Consider the following 16,284-nt stretch of genomic DNA (forward strand, 5'->3'; position numbering starts at 1 on the left):
GCACACGACCCGTCTGTGGTCAGAATTCTTTGTATCAAAGACTTATTTCACACATTGAAATAAAAATTAATTCATAACCTTTATTTAATGGTGCTGTCTGCAGCCTTATTGGATTGTTTGAACTTGGGGTACATCAATATGTCCCAAGTTTGCGAGTAGAAACTGTACTTTATCTGCTATTTTTCAGAAAGTAAACGTCCCCATTTCCCTCCAAACGCAAGCAATATCAACAGAGGGAAATATGAAAACAAAAAGACAGATATGGCTGCACATTTTAAGAAATGTAACTCTGCATGACGTTTGCTCTGTAGTGTGTTTCAAAACAGGTTCATCTTTTTCAAACTTTTGACTGAAAAAAATAATTGCTCATTTAGTGCTACACAACGGTGACGGATGTGTTTTACCAACTACAAAAATTAAACAACAGAAAAAAATCGTGCCTCGAGCTATCGCCAAAATCAAACATTACATTTAGCACGTCTATCACAGTAGAAAAATGGGAAAATACTACCAGAGCTGTCAAGATCACACTGTGACAGCAGAAAAGGCAAAGTGGCGTGTGAGATCTGACGCTTAATAAAACACAGCTTGCTTAAGCTAAGTGTTTTGTGACCAAGTTGGTCAGACGACAATGCAATTTCTTATAATTGTATAATGTTTTCCTCGAATAGACCAAGCAGATGTTGGTAAGCACGAGGGATGGTATGGTTGGTACATGGTAACACCGTGTACCGTCTGGTCCGCCCTGCAAAGGACAAGCCAACCTTATGAACTGCGTTTTTTCAATACATTTTGAACTGTTCCCACGCTGTACATATTGCAAGTCAGCGACAGTTTGCCTAAAAGTGGACAAAAAGGCGGGGCTTTCGACGCCAGAATATACAGCATATATCACTGAGTATAGGCGAAAACAGCCGCATGGCTCCGCCCGTCAGCTTCGTGGCCGCCGACCCCCAGCCTCCTGGCCCAACATCAAGGTGTGGTGCACCTGTTTTTGAACACTTTACCTCCGTAAAAGGACAAAGATGCATAAGATGAACGCAGTGTGCTGCCATTGGTTACTAGAGAGGAGAACGGTCTGCACGCTGCAAATATCAATGCTGCGCTTCAGGTAAGGAACTTTACTAAAAATGAAATAATCAGCACTCTGTTCAAAGTCTTAGTGTTGCGTTTGCACCTTCCTAAAAAGAAACACTGTAAACGAGGGGTGTCCAAAGTGCTGCCCGGGGCCATTTTCGTCCCGCAGCCAATATTTTGTTTTTTGTAATGATATATGTTAATAGATATTACACTGATTTGCTTTGTCACCTATAACAAAAAGCTTCTGTACCTTTTAGTCCAATATACTGACCTACATTGGATGTAGGTCAAATACAAAAACATCTGCTTGGTATATAAGATCTTGCACGGTTTGGCTCCTCTTCCACTATCCGGTTTCATAACATTTCGGTCCTCTGCTATCAGAGCCACCAGAGGTGCCACTAAAAAAGATTGCACAATCCCAATCAGGAAAACTACATTTAGCCAGGCTGTATTCTCTTTTAGAGCATCCCATCAATGGAATACAGTACCACAATCAGTCAGAGAATCTTCATCATATCACTCTTTTAAACTCAATGCTAAGAATTGGCTTGTTGAATCGCAAAGATGTGTGCACTAGCAGTATCACTGGTACTATCCATTATTCTACCAGTGTCAGGTAGAGAACAAATTAAATGTAAATGGTAAAGTAGCCAATATGGCTGGCTTGGCGGTGTTTGTATTATAATTTTTGATTTTGGTTTTATTAATTTTATTATATAACTTGTACTGTGGGGAAATGTAATGTTGACTGTTTTTCTGTCTATGTCTGTTGTGTATGGTGTCTTTTTTGTTGTTTTGTTTTGTTGGGTCTATTACCATCTGGCAAAGGGACTGCCGATGAAAATTAGCCTTTCAGCTAACTCGGGTACATTTACTTTCTGATGAAATGTTGATTAATGTACACTGTCCCTTTTTAAAATAAAGAATCGGAGAATCGGAGAATTGGATGTTTTTTGTGTGGCCCCCACAGCCTTCAATTTTTCAATATGTTTCTTTTTTAATTGAGAATTTTAATTATTGGATAATTACCTGCCAGCAGATCACAATAAAATTAAAAAAAATATATATATATATATATATATATATACATATATATATAATAAATAATAAGGAATTTTGAGAGAAAAAAATAGTTCTCTTTACACACAAAAAAACGTATCGAAACCGGACCAAAACTGTAGCCGATATACCGACGTATGGACCGTACCGTGGCTTACCTGTGGGTGGGTTACCTGGAATGCACCCTTAGTATGTATGGTGAAGAAAATACATATTCCATGCATGCTGATTGTGTAAGCTTACAAATATATGAACAGTCTAGAATTTTTATGATAAGTTTATTTTAACAGAGAGAGATAAAATGTAAAATACATCCAGGAAAAAACAACATGAAACAAAGGTTATGAATTGATTGATATTCGATTGGCGGAAAGTATCTGATCCCCATGCAAAGCATGACTTGGTGGAGAAACCCTTGTTGTCAAGCACAGAGCTCAGATGTTTCTTGTAGATGGTCACCAGGTTTGGACACATCTCAGGAGGGCAGAGAACCAGCACCAAAGCAGAATAATTCTTCCCCCACGTTAGACAGGAGTTACGGTGCTGTTGGGGTCATATTCAGCAGTTCTCTGCCTCCAAAACTATGTCAAGTGGATTTAAAGCCAAATAGCTCGATTTTGGTTTCATCTGACCATATTTTCCCAAGCCTTGTCTGAATCATTCAGGATGATTGATTGGCAAACCTTAGATGGGCCTGCACATGTGCATTCTTGAGCAGGGGGACCTTGTGGGCACTGAAGGATCTCAGTCAATTACAGCAAAGTGTTACGAATGGTTTTCTTGGTGACTGTGGTCCCGGCTCCCTAGAGATCGTTCACCAGCTCCTCCCTTGTAATTTCAGGCTGCTCCCTCACCTTTCTCACAATCATTCTGACCCCACAAGGTAAAATCCTACATGGAGCTTCACAGCGAGCATGATCGACTGTTATCTTGTATTTCCTACACTGTGCGACTAATGATCTCCTTCTCACCAAGCTTCTTGCTGATGGCCCATTCCAGCCTAGTGCAGGTCTACAATCTTTGACAGGTCTTGCCCATGGTGGTGGAGAGGTTTGAATAGAAGAGACCATTTCTGTGGCGGGTGTCTTTTACCCACGTAACAAGTAACTGGTCTGTGGGGCTCAGCATTCTTGCTGATTGATTGGGGATCAAATACCTGTACATTTTCCTGTTAATCTAAAGCAAATCAATTTATAACCTCTAATTAATGTTATTTTTTCTGGATTTGTTTTCAATTTCATCTCTCTCTTACAATAAACCTACCATTAACATTCAGGACAGTTCATACTTACAAAATAACCAAGTGGTGAAATTGTATGCACCATCTGCATGTTCCCAAAACAAATGTGGTCCGTTTAATATGGTTAGGAATTATTTTACGATTAGAAAAGCATCCGCCCACTACCTATAGCAATTTGGTACAGCACACCTGCACATTCTCAGGTGATCAATCAAATACCTCTTCACATGATGTAGTGGTTCTATAACATTGCAAACTACTGCCAAATGAATGCCTAATTGTGTTGGCTGGTCAGCATTTAAACATAAAATTCTACACCATTTCTCATCTGTTAATTCTTCCTCTTCTTCGTAACCCCCCTCGTTTTTTTGTACGCTAACTCCTCCCGCATTTCTCAACCGATTCAAACCATTCCGCAATGCAACCATTCAACACATTCAGGCAATCTATTTTCCACAAAACACTATTTGACTTTAAGCAATTGTCACTACTTGCACATTTCTCAACAGATTCAAACCATTCCAAAGTCAAAATACTCAACTCATTCAGGACACGTAGAACTCTCTGAACTGAATGCTGTCAAGCTAGGTGCTAACATGCTTACTGTTAGCATGATAGCAAGCTCACAATGAACACGCTAGCATTTTAGCCATTTCACAGCTAAACACTTACATAAACGTTTAACACTATCATACTAGGTGCCCGCATGTTAACAGTTATCATGTTAGCTTTGCTACCATGTTAACAGTTACCATCTTAGCCATTTCCACAGCTATACACTTACATACATGGTGTGTGAGCAATTAGCACGTTAGGATTGTTAGAATGCTAACAGTTAGCATGTTAGCATTTCCCCAAGTATATACTAAGGCCGAGGTTTCCAAAGTGGGGTACGCCAAATGTCATTGGTTGTGCGTGGATAAAAATTCAAGTACAGAATAAGGAGTACATTGCAGAAGAAAGGAGACATTGAGACTCATATTGAGTTAATTTCTGTATTGACTTCTGTACTGTATATGCCTTTGTTTTATTATTTATAATTATTATGTTTATGTGTCACATTAGTTGCATTGTTTTACCGATTATTCTCTGTATGTCATGTTGTTGAGGACCACAGCAAAAGAGCATAAAGATCACAATTCACCACATCTTACCACAGCTTGTCAACACTAGTTATAAATACTGTTGTCCCTCGTTTATCACGGTTAATTGGCTCCAGACCCGGCCGTGATGGAATATTTTCGTATTTAGAGCCAGAAAACCTATTTATTACCTTCTAAATATAGTTAATCACTATTATTAGAACCTTGTAGACATGAAATAACACCCCTATAGTCGCATTTACACTTGTATTACCCAATATAGCAGACATAATAATACAAAATAAGCCATCTTACACATAAATGTGATCAGACAGATGCATACGTTAGCATAGACAGCGTACTTCCTGGTGGCTATCGTCTCATTAATGTACAGTTACTCAACTGCCACTGTTTAAGGAGAGACACACTTCAGTCGCTGAGAGAAGCAGAGAACATATGTAGTGGACATTCACACAGGAGCTGCTGTCGGCCACTCTCTACACTGCCAACCTGCTACCAGCACTCAGCTAACAGCCAACTGTAGCCAGCTGACGTCACACACGTCACTTCCCAGACCAGACTTCTTAAAGGCACACACAAGTCACAGATGCCGTATTACACTGCATATCACATGCCTTATATTTTCGTTCATTTACACGTTTACACTTAAAAATGCTTTATTTAGCCCTTGGATATGTATAATTTGCTTAAATATGCATATATTTGCATTAATATGCTTTAAAACACCTACTAGAGCACATACGAGCCAGTCAATTGTGCACTGTCCTGGTGTATGTGTACATTCCCAAAAAAATCTATTATATAATAATATCAAACAAAGCTGTTTTATTGTGTGCTTATTGTGGTTTTTGTTTTTAAATGTGCAGGATTAGGGGTACATGACTTCAGGTGAATGCCCGAAGGGGTGCGGGACTGTCAAAAGTTTGGGAACCACTGTACGAAGGAACTGGATTAATAAGCAAAGGGCTTTTCCATTCTTGTCTGCTGTATTATTATGTTGATGTCATGGTAATACATAATCTATTTCTGTAAGTGTGAGCCCCCCCGAGGCCAAATCAAAGCAATTCTGTGCTTCCAACTTTGTGGGAACAATTTCGGCAAGGCCCTTTCTGTTCCGGCGTGTCCATGGAAGCATGCTTAGATTAGTCTGATGTGGTTCTTGTGCGGGCAAGAATAAACATACCTTCATGTAAGTAAGTAAATAAGCTAATATGATCATGTCTGGTCTTTTCAATGCCGTTTGAAACACACAGCAAACATTCCACATGCAGAGAGAAGAGGTGTATGTTGCCTGGGGGTAGGGTGGGGGGCATAGAGGCTTGTCACAGTGATGGAGACAAATGATGAGGCTGCACTGCTGTAAACGAGTGAGTCAGCCCTCCCCTTAGACATGGGGGGAAAAAGTATGGGAACTATCCAAGGTACTGAAATCTGGAACATTCAGAGCAGCCTGTTACGGTGTGGCGTGTGTTTGTTTGGACCCCAGATGCAGAGGCGAGGAGAGGCGCAGGTCTTTGTCAGAGTCTTTAATGGACAAAACTGGAACAAAAGGCGATGGCGAAAAACGTACCATGAGAAACAAAAACACAATTTACCCTGGCTGAGGCAGGTAGCTGCTGGAGGCAAAAAGTAACCGGCGAGAACCTAGCTCGGGCGTTTGGTGTAGCAGCAGGTACAATAATCCGACGCCTCACAGCTGGCAGCACAGGGCCTAAGTAGGTCGGTGTGAATTGGAGTCAGGTGCGTCCAGCAGCTCCGCCTCCCGCTGGGAGTGTAGGGTCTGAAGAGAGAGGGAAAACAAGGAGAAGGCAGGAACCAAGCGAGGACATGGAATGTAACAGTATCCCCCCCTACCAATGGGCGCCGCCTGGCGGCCTACCTGGCTTCTCCGGGAAACGGCTGTAAAAGTCTGCCAAGAGAGTGGGGTCTAAGATAAGGGCGCGAGCGATCCAGGAGCGGTCCTCGGGACCATACCCCTCCCAGTCTACCAGGTACTGAAAACCCCTGCCCCTTCTTCTCACGTCCAAAATGGCCTTGACCGTGAATGCTGGGTGACCGTCGACAAGCCTGGGAGGAGGGGGAGGCACCTCGGGAGGGCTCAGGTCGCTGGAAGTGACCGGTTTGAGGAGGGAGACGTGGAACGCCGGGTGGATCCTGAGGGAGTCCGGGAGGCGAAGCACAACGGAGGAGGGATTGATGATACGTTCGATGGTGTATGGGCCAATGTACCTGGGCTGTAACTTCTTAGAATCCGTGTGGAGAGGAAGGTCTCGGGAGGACAGCCAGACCCTTTGTCCCGGTTTATAATCCGGAGCGACCGTGCGATGCCGGTTGGCCAGGCGTTGATTCCGTTCCAACGTTCGTGCCAACGCTGCCCTGGTGTTGCGCCATGCCTGGCGAGCACGCCGTAGGTGGGACGACACAGAGGGGACTGCAGAAACCGACTCCAACGAGGGGAAGGCCGGAGGCTGATATCCATAGGCCCCATGGAACGGGGAGAGGCCGGTGGCAGAACAAACCAGGGTGTTACGGGCGTACTCTATCCAGGGGAGGTGGAGGGCCCAGGAGGCGGGTTGTTGATGGCACACACATCGGATGGCGGCCTCCAAGTCCTGATTGGCCCGCTCCGTCTGGCCATTAGTCTGAGGATGGTAACCGGACGACAAGCTGGGCGACGCTCCTAGCGCCTTGCAGAAAGCCTTCCACACCGCAGATGAGAATTGTGGCCCCCGGTCAGAGACCACATCGAGGGGAATGCCATGGAGCCGGAACACATGGCGCACCAGCAGGTTAGCCGTCTCGAGGGCAGAGGGGAGTTTGGGAAGGGCGACGAAGTGGGCCAGTTTGGAGAATCGGTCCACCATCGTCAGGATGACTGTGTTGCCGCAGGACGGTGGGAGGCCTGTCACGAAGTCCAGAGCCACGTGAGACCATGGACGGGAGGGAATGGGCAGCGGGCGAAGGAGTCCCGCCGGAGCCTGATGAGACGGCTTGTTCCGGGCACAGCTGGGGCAGGCTGCCACAAATGCTTTTGTGTCCGCACGAAGGGAAGGCCACCAGAACCGCTGCGAGAGAAGGAACATGGTGCGGGACACTCCTGGGTGGCACGCCAACTTAGACTCATGTGCCCAGCGCAGTACCTCCGAGCGCAGTCCTGGGACTACAAACAGGCGCCCGGCAGGGCAGTTCTCTGGGCGGGGGTCGTCCTTGCAGGCCTCTTCAACCCGCCTCTCAACATCCCATTGCAGGGCCCCGAGGATGCGGGACTGGGGCAAAATAGATTCCTGGCGAGCCTCTTCGGAGGGAGGGGAGTGCAGTCTGGAAAGGGCGTCTGGTTTGCCGTTCTGGGAGCCTGGGCGGAATGTCAGTGTGAAATTGAACCTATTGAGGAAAAGGGCCCAGCGTGCCTGTCTGGGGTTCAGTCTTTGAGCGGATCGAAGGTAAGCAAGGTTTTTATGGTCCGTATGCACAATGAAGGGGACCTCTGAACCCTCCAGCCAGTGCCTCCACTCCTGCAGCGCCAGGACGACAGCCAATAGTTCCCTGTTGCCAATATCATAGTTCCGCTCAGCGGGGGTCAGGCGGCGTGAGAAGAAAGCGCAGGGGTGCAGCTTGTGGTCGGAGGTGGAGCGCTGGGAGAGAACTGCTCCCACCCCGGTGTTGGAAGCATCCACCTCGACAAAGAATTGAGAGGCGGGGTCAGGGTGAATGAGCACGGGAGCAGAAGTAAACAGTGTCTTAAGTTTTTCAAAAGCAGAATTGGCGTCTGGGGTCCAGTGAAAAGGTACTTTAGTGGATGTGAGCTTAGTCAGAGGTTCTGCAACTCGACTGAAATTTCTAATAAACCGACGGTAGAAATTAGCGAAGCCCAGGAACCTCTGAAGGTGCTTCCTTGTTGTAGGAGCGGGCCACTCGACCACAGCCTGAATCTTGGCAGGGTCGGCTCGGAGCTGCCCCTTCTCCACAATGAACCCCAGGAAGGAAACAGAGGGAGCGTGAAAGGTGCATTTTTCGGCCTTGACAAACAGCCGGTTTATAAGAAGTCTCTGGAGGACTAGCCGGACCTGTTGGATGTGTTCCTCTAGGGTGGCGGAAAAAATTAAAATGTCGTCTAAATAAACGAAAACAAAGCGGCCGAGCATATCGCGAAGGATGTCGTTGATCAGATTTTGGAATACAGCAGGGGCATTAGTGAGGCCAAAAGGCATGACGAGGTATTCGAAGTGACCGAGAGGGGTATTAAAAGCGGTTTTCCATTCGTCCCCCTCCCGGATCCGAACTAGATGGTAGGCGTTCTGCAGGTCGAGTTTGGTAAAAAATTTTGCAGAGTGGAGGGAGTCAAAGGCAGAGTCTAGTAAAGGGAGAGGATATTTGTTTTTAACTGTGATGTCATTAAGTGCGCGGTAGTCAATGCACGGGCGGAGGGAGTTGTCTTTCTTTTCCACAAAAAAAAACCCTGCTGCTAACGGTGAGGAGGATGGGCGTATGAGGCCAGAGGCGAGCGAGGTCGAAATGTACTCTTCCAGAGCCACCCTCTCTGGTCGGGAAATATTATAAAGACGTGACGCCGGCAGTGCTGCGCCAGGCAGCAGGTCAATGGGGCAGTCATACGGGCGATGGGGGGGGAGTGAGCGAGCGCGATCTTTGCTAAACACCTCCCGGAGGTCGTGATAGGCAGTAGGAACTACGGATAGGTCGATAGCTTCGGGGGTGGAGGAATGGGTGGCGGCGAGGCGCGGGCGAGCAGCCTTAAGACAATGAATATGGCAAAATGCGCTCCAGTTGAGGATAGCGGGTTTAGCCCAATCGATGTGAGGGTTATGCTTGAGAAGCCAGGTTAGACCTAACACGACAGGGGCTGAGCGAGATGGAATAACAAAGAACCTAGCGGATTCGAGGTGATTGCCGGATAAGCGTAGCGAGAGAAAATCAGTCTGACGGGTGACGTCAGCCAGAGGACGCCCATCGAGAGAGCGAACTACTTTAGTAGTGTGCAACGGAGTTACAGGAATAGAAAAGCGTTTAATAAAGGCTTCATCAATGAAGCAGTCGTCCGCCCCAGAGTCAATAAACGCCATGATGTCTATGTCCTTGTCGGACCAGGAGAGCGTACCTGGGAGTTGCAGGCGGCTGGCCGACAGCGTCGATGTGGCGCGTCTGGGAGCAGGGACCGGCGCCGAGGAGCTCCTACGCGGCGGGCTGGCTGCTGGAGAGCGATGGCGGTCCGGGCGAACCGGACAGCGGGCGATGGGGTGATCAGCTTGGCCGCAGTAGATGCAGAGGTGCAGCTGGTGGCGTCGATTCCTCTCTGCCGGCGTGAGGCGGCTGCCTCCAAGTTGCATGGGCTCGTCGCCCGGGAGAGCACCGTGTGACTTGGTGTAGGAGTGGCGCACCCCGTCATCGTTTGTGGCGTGGGGAAATGTTGAGGGCGTCCGTCGATGGCCTTTATCCTCCTCTCGGGCGGCGAGGCGCTTATCCATCCGGACAGCCAGGGAAATGAGGTCGTCCAGGTCCGAAGGGGATTCCACGGAGATCATGTGATCCTTGATGGCGTCTGATAGTCCTGAAAAAAATGCATCCAGAAGTGCCGCGGGGTTCCAGTCACTTTGGGCTGCAAGCGCACGGAACTCTATGGCGTAGTCCGATACGCTGCGCCGTCCTTGGCGGAGACGAAAGAGTGCACGCGAAGCCTCGCGGCCTGGCGGCGTCCTTTGAAAGATTTGTTCCAGAGTTCGGGAGAAGACTGCATAGGAGGAGCAGACGGGGGATTGGCGCCCCCATTCGGCAGTGGCCCAGGCCGCCGCTCGTCCAGACAGGTGAGAGGTGACAAACGCCACCCGGGCCCTTTCAGAGCGGAAGGCCCCTGCTTGTAACTCGAAATGGAGTTCACACTGAGTTAAAAAAGAGCGTACGTCACCGGTGTCCCCAGAAAAGCGCTCAGGCCTTGAGAGCAAGGAGCAAATGGAGGGCGAGCCGGCGTCAGGGGCCGCAGGAAGGTCGGGGAGCGAAGGGGTCGCATCGGTTGCAGGAAGGGGTGTGGAGGCGGCGCTGAGCTGAACAGCCGACAGGAGGGCGCTGATCTGGGTCTCTAGGGTCTTCAACCGAGAGTCCTGTCGCTCGGCCATGTTGGTCACACAGGCGCCCAGTGCACCAACCTGCTCTTCCTGCTGACCCATGCGATGCGCAAGGTTGTGGAGTGCTCGCTTGAGAGGGTCGGTCTCCGCGGGGTCCATAATCCTTTGGTCGGATTATTCTGTTACGGTGTGGCGTGTGTTTGTTTGGACCCCAGATGCAGAGGCGAGGAGAGGCGCAGGTCTTTGTCAGAGTCTTTAATGGACAAAACTGGAACAAAAGGCGATGGCGAAAAACGTACCATGAGAAACAAAAACACAATTTACCCTGGCTGAGGCAGGTAGCTGCTGGAGGCAAAAAGTAACCGGCGAGAACCTAGCTCGGGCGTTTGGTGTAGCAGCAGGTACAATAATCCGACGCCTCACAGCTGGCAGCACAGGGCCTAAGTAGGTCGGTGTGAATTGGAGTCAGGTGCGTCCAGCAGCTCCGCCTCCCGCTGGGAGTGTAGGGTCTGAAGAGAGAGGGAAAACAAGGAGAAGGCAGGAACCAAGCGAGGACATGGAATGTAACACAGCCTTCACATTCATGTCATTTAAGGGGGCATTTGGGCTCTTATAATATAACTGAACCAGGCATTGCACACGTGGCATATGATTTGAAAATGTAACACACACACACACACACACACACAAAATCCTAAATCCTTTATTTAGAGTCCAGATGAGAATGCCAAAGTGGAGGAAGAATCAGCACCATGTAATTCCTTCTGATACCAAGTCCAAAAGAATGTCAAGGAAGTACTTATGGCTCTCATAAAAGCTCAGTCAGTCCCCAGTGACAATTGAATTGGGTTGTTAAGTTATTGGCAGACTCCCACATCCACTCCTTACACACAAACACAAAACTGTATCACGTAAATGTGAAATAACCTAGATCTACAAGAATTAGATATAACATAACTGCACTGTGCACCATCCTAAACCCTCCTTCCCTTTTCTTTGGAATGATTCTATCGCATTATTCCCTTTTCAAAGCTGCCATGTATTGTGGTAAAGAAATCCCTGTTTGTTTGCTCCACATCACATGCGGGAGAGCCTTACACTGCAGTAGAAGACCCCGAATAAATGCACAGAAGGTGATCCAGCTGTATGTTTGATGGTGATGTAACTGCTACATATGTGCTGTAAATCAATCCCATGCTTCTTATTGTGTTACTGTCACAGCAATTGCAACTAACTTTGCTAGTTAACCTTATTTTCCTTGAGGTGCACTGCAGCAGCAGCTGCAGCAGCAGCACCAGCTATTTGGCATTAATCCATTGCCCCATTTCATTTCATCCTCTTTTTGGAATAGAATACTTAAAATAATCAACAAACAGGCCAGCTCCATTGAGGAAATGCATCTAAACGTGCCATGACAAGATGTAAGCAACAGGTCGAGTCCTTGCAGAAGCCTTCCTGTTTGGGATATCAAGATTGCTGCAAAAAGGGGAATATATTACCAGCATTTTTGACGAGAGCAAAGATAGAGTGATGTCACAGGTCTGTAAACAGGGGTCTTTTTCGCGGGCACTGCGGAGACCAGGCGGGTGTGGTGACTGCATTCGCAAACGCGCAATCCCAGGCGCAAAGGCTTCCACCAGCAGACCGTTGATGTGCGCGTCGTGCTAACGGCTTTCCGCCATGTCTGGCTACTACATGCCAGACGTGACTCGAAGTTCATATCGCCGACGAGAAGCCCGGAGATTGCAAATGTCGCGTCCCCCACTCCTCCTCCCCACCTCACCACTTCCCTACAGCGGCAAGGTGCACGGCGCGCCAGCCCAAGACGGCGTTTCCGTGAAAAATACACGCACAATGACAATCTGACATCTGCTCTCCAGCTCCTAACAGTTTAGTATTCTCCACGGACACCACACTCTCTCCTCTAACACCCACCAACCCCTAGAGCACACACACACACACACACACACACACACACACACACACACACACACACACACGCACGCACGCACGCTGCCTGTATGGCCACAGTTTGTCATTCCTATGCGGCGTTTTCCAACCATCTTATTTCCAACAACGCGGGATTGCGTCTCATAAAACATGCAGGTAAACTGTAACTTGGAAAGCAGCGACAAGCATCACATCACTTTTCATGCTCCACTGAGAACTGACCTCCCAGTCTAACGAATCCCACTCTTCGGTAAACATCCGGATGATTTCTTTTCATCCAAAAAAATAAAAAATGATCAGACCAGGCGCAAAAGCGGCTCTGTACATGGAGCAACGCGGACGATGCGGTTGCCAATTGCGCTTCGGCTATTATCCTCATGAAATCAATGTGAAGAGGGGGACGTCGTCTGGAGGAGGCATCTCGGCGGCGTCGAGATCAACTTGAGCGGCACAAATGAACCACGCTAGGCTTCACAGTCCAACATTTTCTCTCGGCGCGATGGTTGCGACCAATTAAAACACCACTTGCGCTCGGAGGCGAATAGCTCCTGACAAGGCGCTCCTTCCCTTGCAGAGCATCGCTTCTATTACCATTCTCTTTCTGAAAAAAATGTCTAAACAGAACAAGCAACTCCTCCTTTCCGGGATATTTAAAGCATTTGGAATTTTAATTAGAAAAAAAAATCCGCATATTTGATGCATCTGCAGAGAACTATAAAAGGGAGGTCTAAAACAGCCCCTGCATGAAAACACATTGGGAAAGGAAGCTTTCGAGCCATAATAGGCTGCAAGAGCAGTAGAATAGGAAGGGGGTGTGCTAACATGAATGACACTGCCACATCCGACTACTCACCATGAGCACAGCAAAGTTATTAAGGTGGGTGCAGTGAATAGTGGTCGTGTTGCCCCCGGAGCCTGTTATGTGGCAGCCCTCTGCCCTCCAGCCACCATGTCCATCCAGCAGGTCAAAGTCCCAATAGGCTGCGGTGGGTTCTACCCCCAATGCAAAGTGCCTGAGTGCAATAGTGACGGAGTGAACAACGCTCCCCAGGCTGCAGCCATCTGCAAAAAAAAAGAGGGGGAAGCAATGCATTCAGTTTAGGAAATCAAGTGGAAAGTGTAGTAGTAAAATAAGTGTATTAACACGCATGAAAACGTGCACATGTGGTTATAGTGTGTGATATACATGCAACAGCAGCAGGAGTAAAGTGCAATGCATGGATGCAAACGACATACAGTAAATAAATGGTAAACATAAATTGGAACATAAAACGTGCGAGCCAATACGTCGCGACTGGGTGCAAACAAGACAGAGCGTTGACATCACTACGCCAGCAAAATGGATTTCCTCTTACCTAATTTGGTGAAAGCAACTGGTGTTGCGACGCTCCTGCGCTTCCCATCGTCTGCCAGATTGGATGAATTCCCCGTGCACGGGAAGAGTTTGCCATTGCGGAAGACGATAAACTGCAGCCTGCAAGTGGAGTTATCAACAGATTGCCAGGCAGAGGAGGAGGTGTGCGGAGCAGCAAGAGGTAAATGGATGGAGGCGACTGCCACTGAGTTCTGCGGATTGAAGGAAAAGGGAGATAAACATTTAGTGGTGTCCCCGATTTGCACAGGAGGCGAAAAAAAGAAGGGGAAAACAAGCCCGCAACAACTCCCAATTAAAAAGACAAATGGTGCTGTTGTCTTGTATGGAAGCGACCACAAGCGTTCACGGGAGTCAGAATCCCGTTTGAAGCGCGCTAGTGCGCCTATTTGGTCAGACTCCCTGCCGCAGAGGTGGAAATGGTTCTTACCATTTCAGCTTGAGGGCACATCAACACTGCAGTTTGATTTAAAGAGACAACTGGTCTGACTTGATCTTCTTTTCACGTGTTGAAAACAAAACAAAACAGAACATCATCCCAAAAACAAAACAGGTGACAGTGAGTGGGCTGTGAGAGAAATTCAATGGCGGCGCAGGCGACTTGAAAATGTCATGTTGCTCGTTTTCTTGGTTTTTCCTAAATAAACTGATAACCTGTAGAATGAGAGCATATCCTGACTGGTATCTCACAAAAGTCACTTCATCAGGTCCACCTGCACAACCTCAGGAGATCCAGTGCCAAGCAGTGGCATCATTGGGCCTATTTTAGGGGGCAGAAGCTTCCCTAAAACATCGTTTTGACCAAAAATGTGGGGTTTCATTTTAAAAAGTGCTGACAAATTTAATACAAAGTGGCCAGAATATGAGTTGAAATAAATATATATATATATATATATAAATATATATATATAACCTGTCATTATTCACTGAAATATGATGATAAATCTGTCAGTCTCCCTTCGCTTAATATAGCAGGGGTGTCCAAAGGGCGGCCTGGCGGCCATTTGTGGCCTATGTCTATTTTTTTATTGGCCTGCGGCACATTGTAAAAATATAAGTTAACAAGAAACTCAAATAAACAACAACAATAACAGCAACAATGGAAAAATCAACAGTACATTTAGAAGAATAAAGTCAAAATATTAAGAGAAAAAAGTTGTGATTTAATGAGAATAATGTCATAATATTATGAGGAAAAATAACCTAATTTCAGTAGCAAAAAGTTGAAATATTATAGTTATGAGAAACAAACAAAACCAAAAAATAAAGTTGTAATTTTGGGGAAATTTGGTTGAAAAAGATGCAATGTTATGAAAATAAAGTCAAAATATTAAGGGAAAAAAGTCAGAATTATGAGAAGAACATTCACAAGAAGAAATAGTTGAAATAGTTTGGAAAAAAAAAAACAGCACACACAAAAAACAGCTGTTTTTTATGACAATAAAGTCAAAATATTAAGAGAAAAAAGTAATATTGTAAAGAAAAAAGTTGAATTTTACAAGAAAAAACATATAATTTATAACTTCATTTTGGTAGCATACTGTATTAAAGTATTAAAGTATTAAAGAAAAATATGTATTTTTTTAAGTTGTAATATTATGACAAAGAAAACACCTTTTTTTGAAAAGTAGGTTGGGGAAAAAAGTTATAATATTATGGGAATAAAGTAAAAAAAAATATGGGATTAAGGTCATAATATTAAAAAAAGAAAATTTACAAAGATTATTTAAGAAGAAAATTGAAATATTTGTAAAACAAAAAAAAAAACAACTGCAAAAAAGGTAAAAAAAAAAGAAGCAAAAACTGAAGTAAGTAAAAATACGCTTTTTCACCTATATCGAAAAGCTGAGATGCAGTTGTAGAGAGAGCCTCTCCAGTGCATCATTATCCAATCCATTCCATTTGTTCGTATAGCAGGGGTGTCCAAAGTCCAAGTCCAAAGTGCGCCATTTATCAAGCAAGCAAAAAAAGTGCAATGTAAGGTGAAAAAACTCGTACTAATAATACACCTTATGAAGGATTACGCAGATGCAAACCATTTTTTTTCTTCAAATATGTGTATTAAAAAAAACAACCTCTCAGCATATCTACATGGCTTGGTTTAAAAAATGTAAAAGTGTCCCCTGCATCCTTTGATTTTTCAGTATGTGTGCCTCGGTGGAAAAAGTTTGGACACCCCTAGCAACACCCACATCACTGAAAATCCAGTCCACGTCTTCCCTGCGCCCCTGCTTGCACTGGTACCTGCAGAGTGTGTGTACCTTTGAAGCACACAAAGCAGACCAGAACAGCATGGGAAGAACAAGAATGGATATAACAATGATTGTTTAAGAAAGTAAATATTTGCTTGTTGTTGTCCTGTATTGAAATTAGACTGAAATAATAATAATAATAATACATTTT

The 16,284-nt window shown here is 46.0% G+C and overlaps 1 protein-coding gene across 5 annotated transcripts in view; it reads right to left on the reverse strand.

Moving 5' to 3' along the window:
- Positions 1-16,284, reverse strand: part of LOC129194203 (adhesion G protein-coupled receptor A1) — a 224,516-nt gene that overhangs the window by 65,099 nt on the left and 143,133 nt on the right. For 2 of the 5 annotated variants that reach the window (XM_054799239.1, XM_054799240.1), the window contains 2 exons: positions 13,865-14,075; positions 13,363-13,571 (listed from right to left, as the gene is read on the reverse strand). In XM_054799239.1, the coding sequence (XP_054655214.1) occupies positions 13,363-13,571; positions 13,865-14,075 (420 nt within the window). The other 3 variants (XM_054799241.1, XM_054799242.1, XM_054799243.1) reach the window with 3 other exon arrangements.

The sequence above is a fragment of the Dunckerocampus dactyliophorus genome, chromosome 14 (genome assembly GCF_027744805.1).
Source record: "Dunckerocampus dactyliophorus isolate RoL2022-P2 chromosome 14, RoL_Ddac_1.1, whole genome shotgun sequence".
Taxonomy (NCBI): domain Eukaryota; kingdom Metazoa; phylum Chordata; class Actinopteri; order Syngnathiformes; family Syngnathidae; genus Dunckerocampus; species Dunckerocampus dactyliophorus.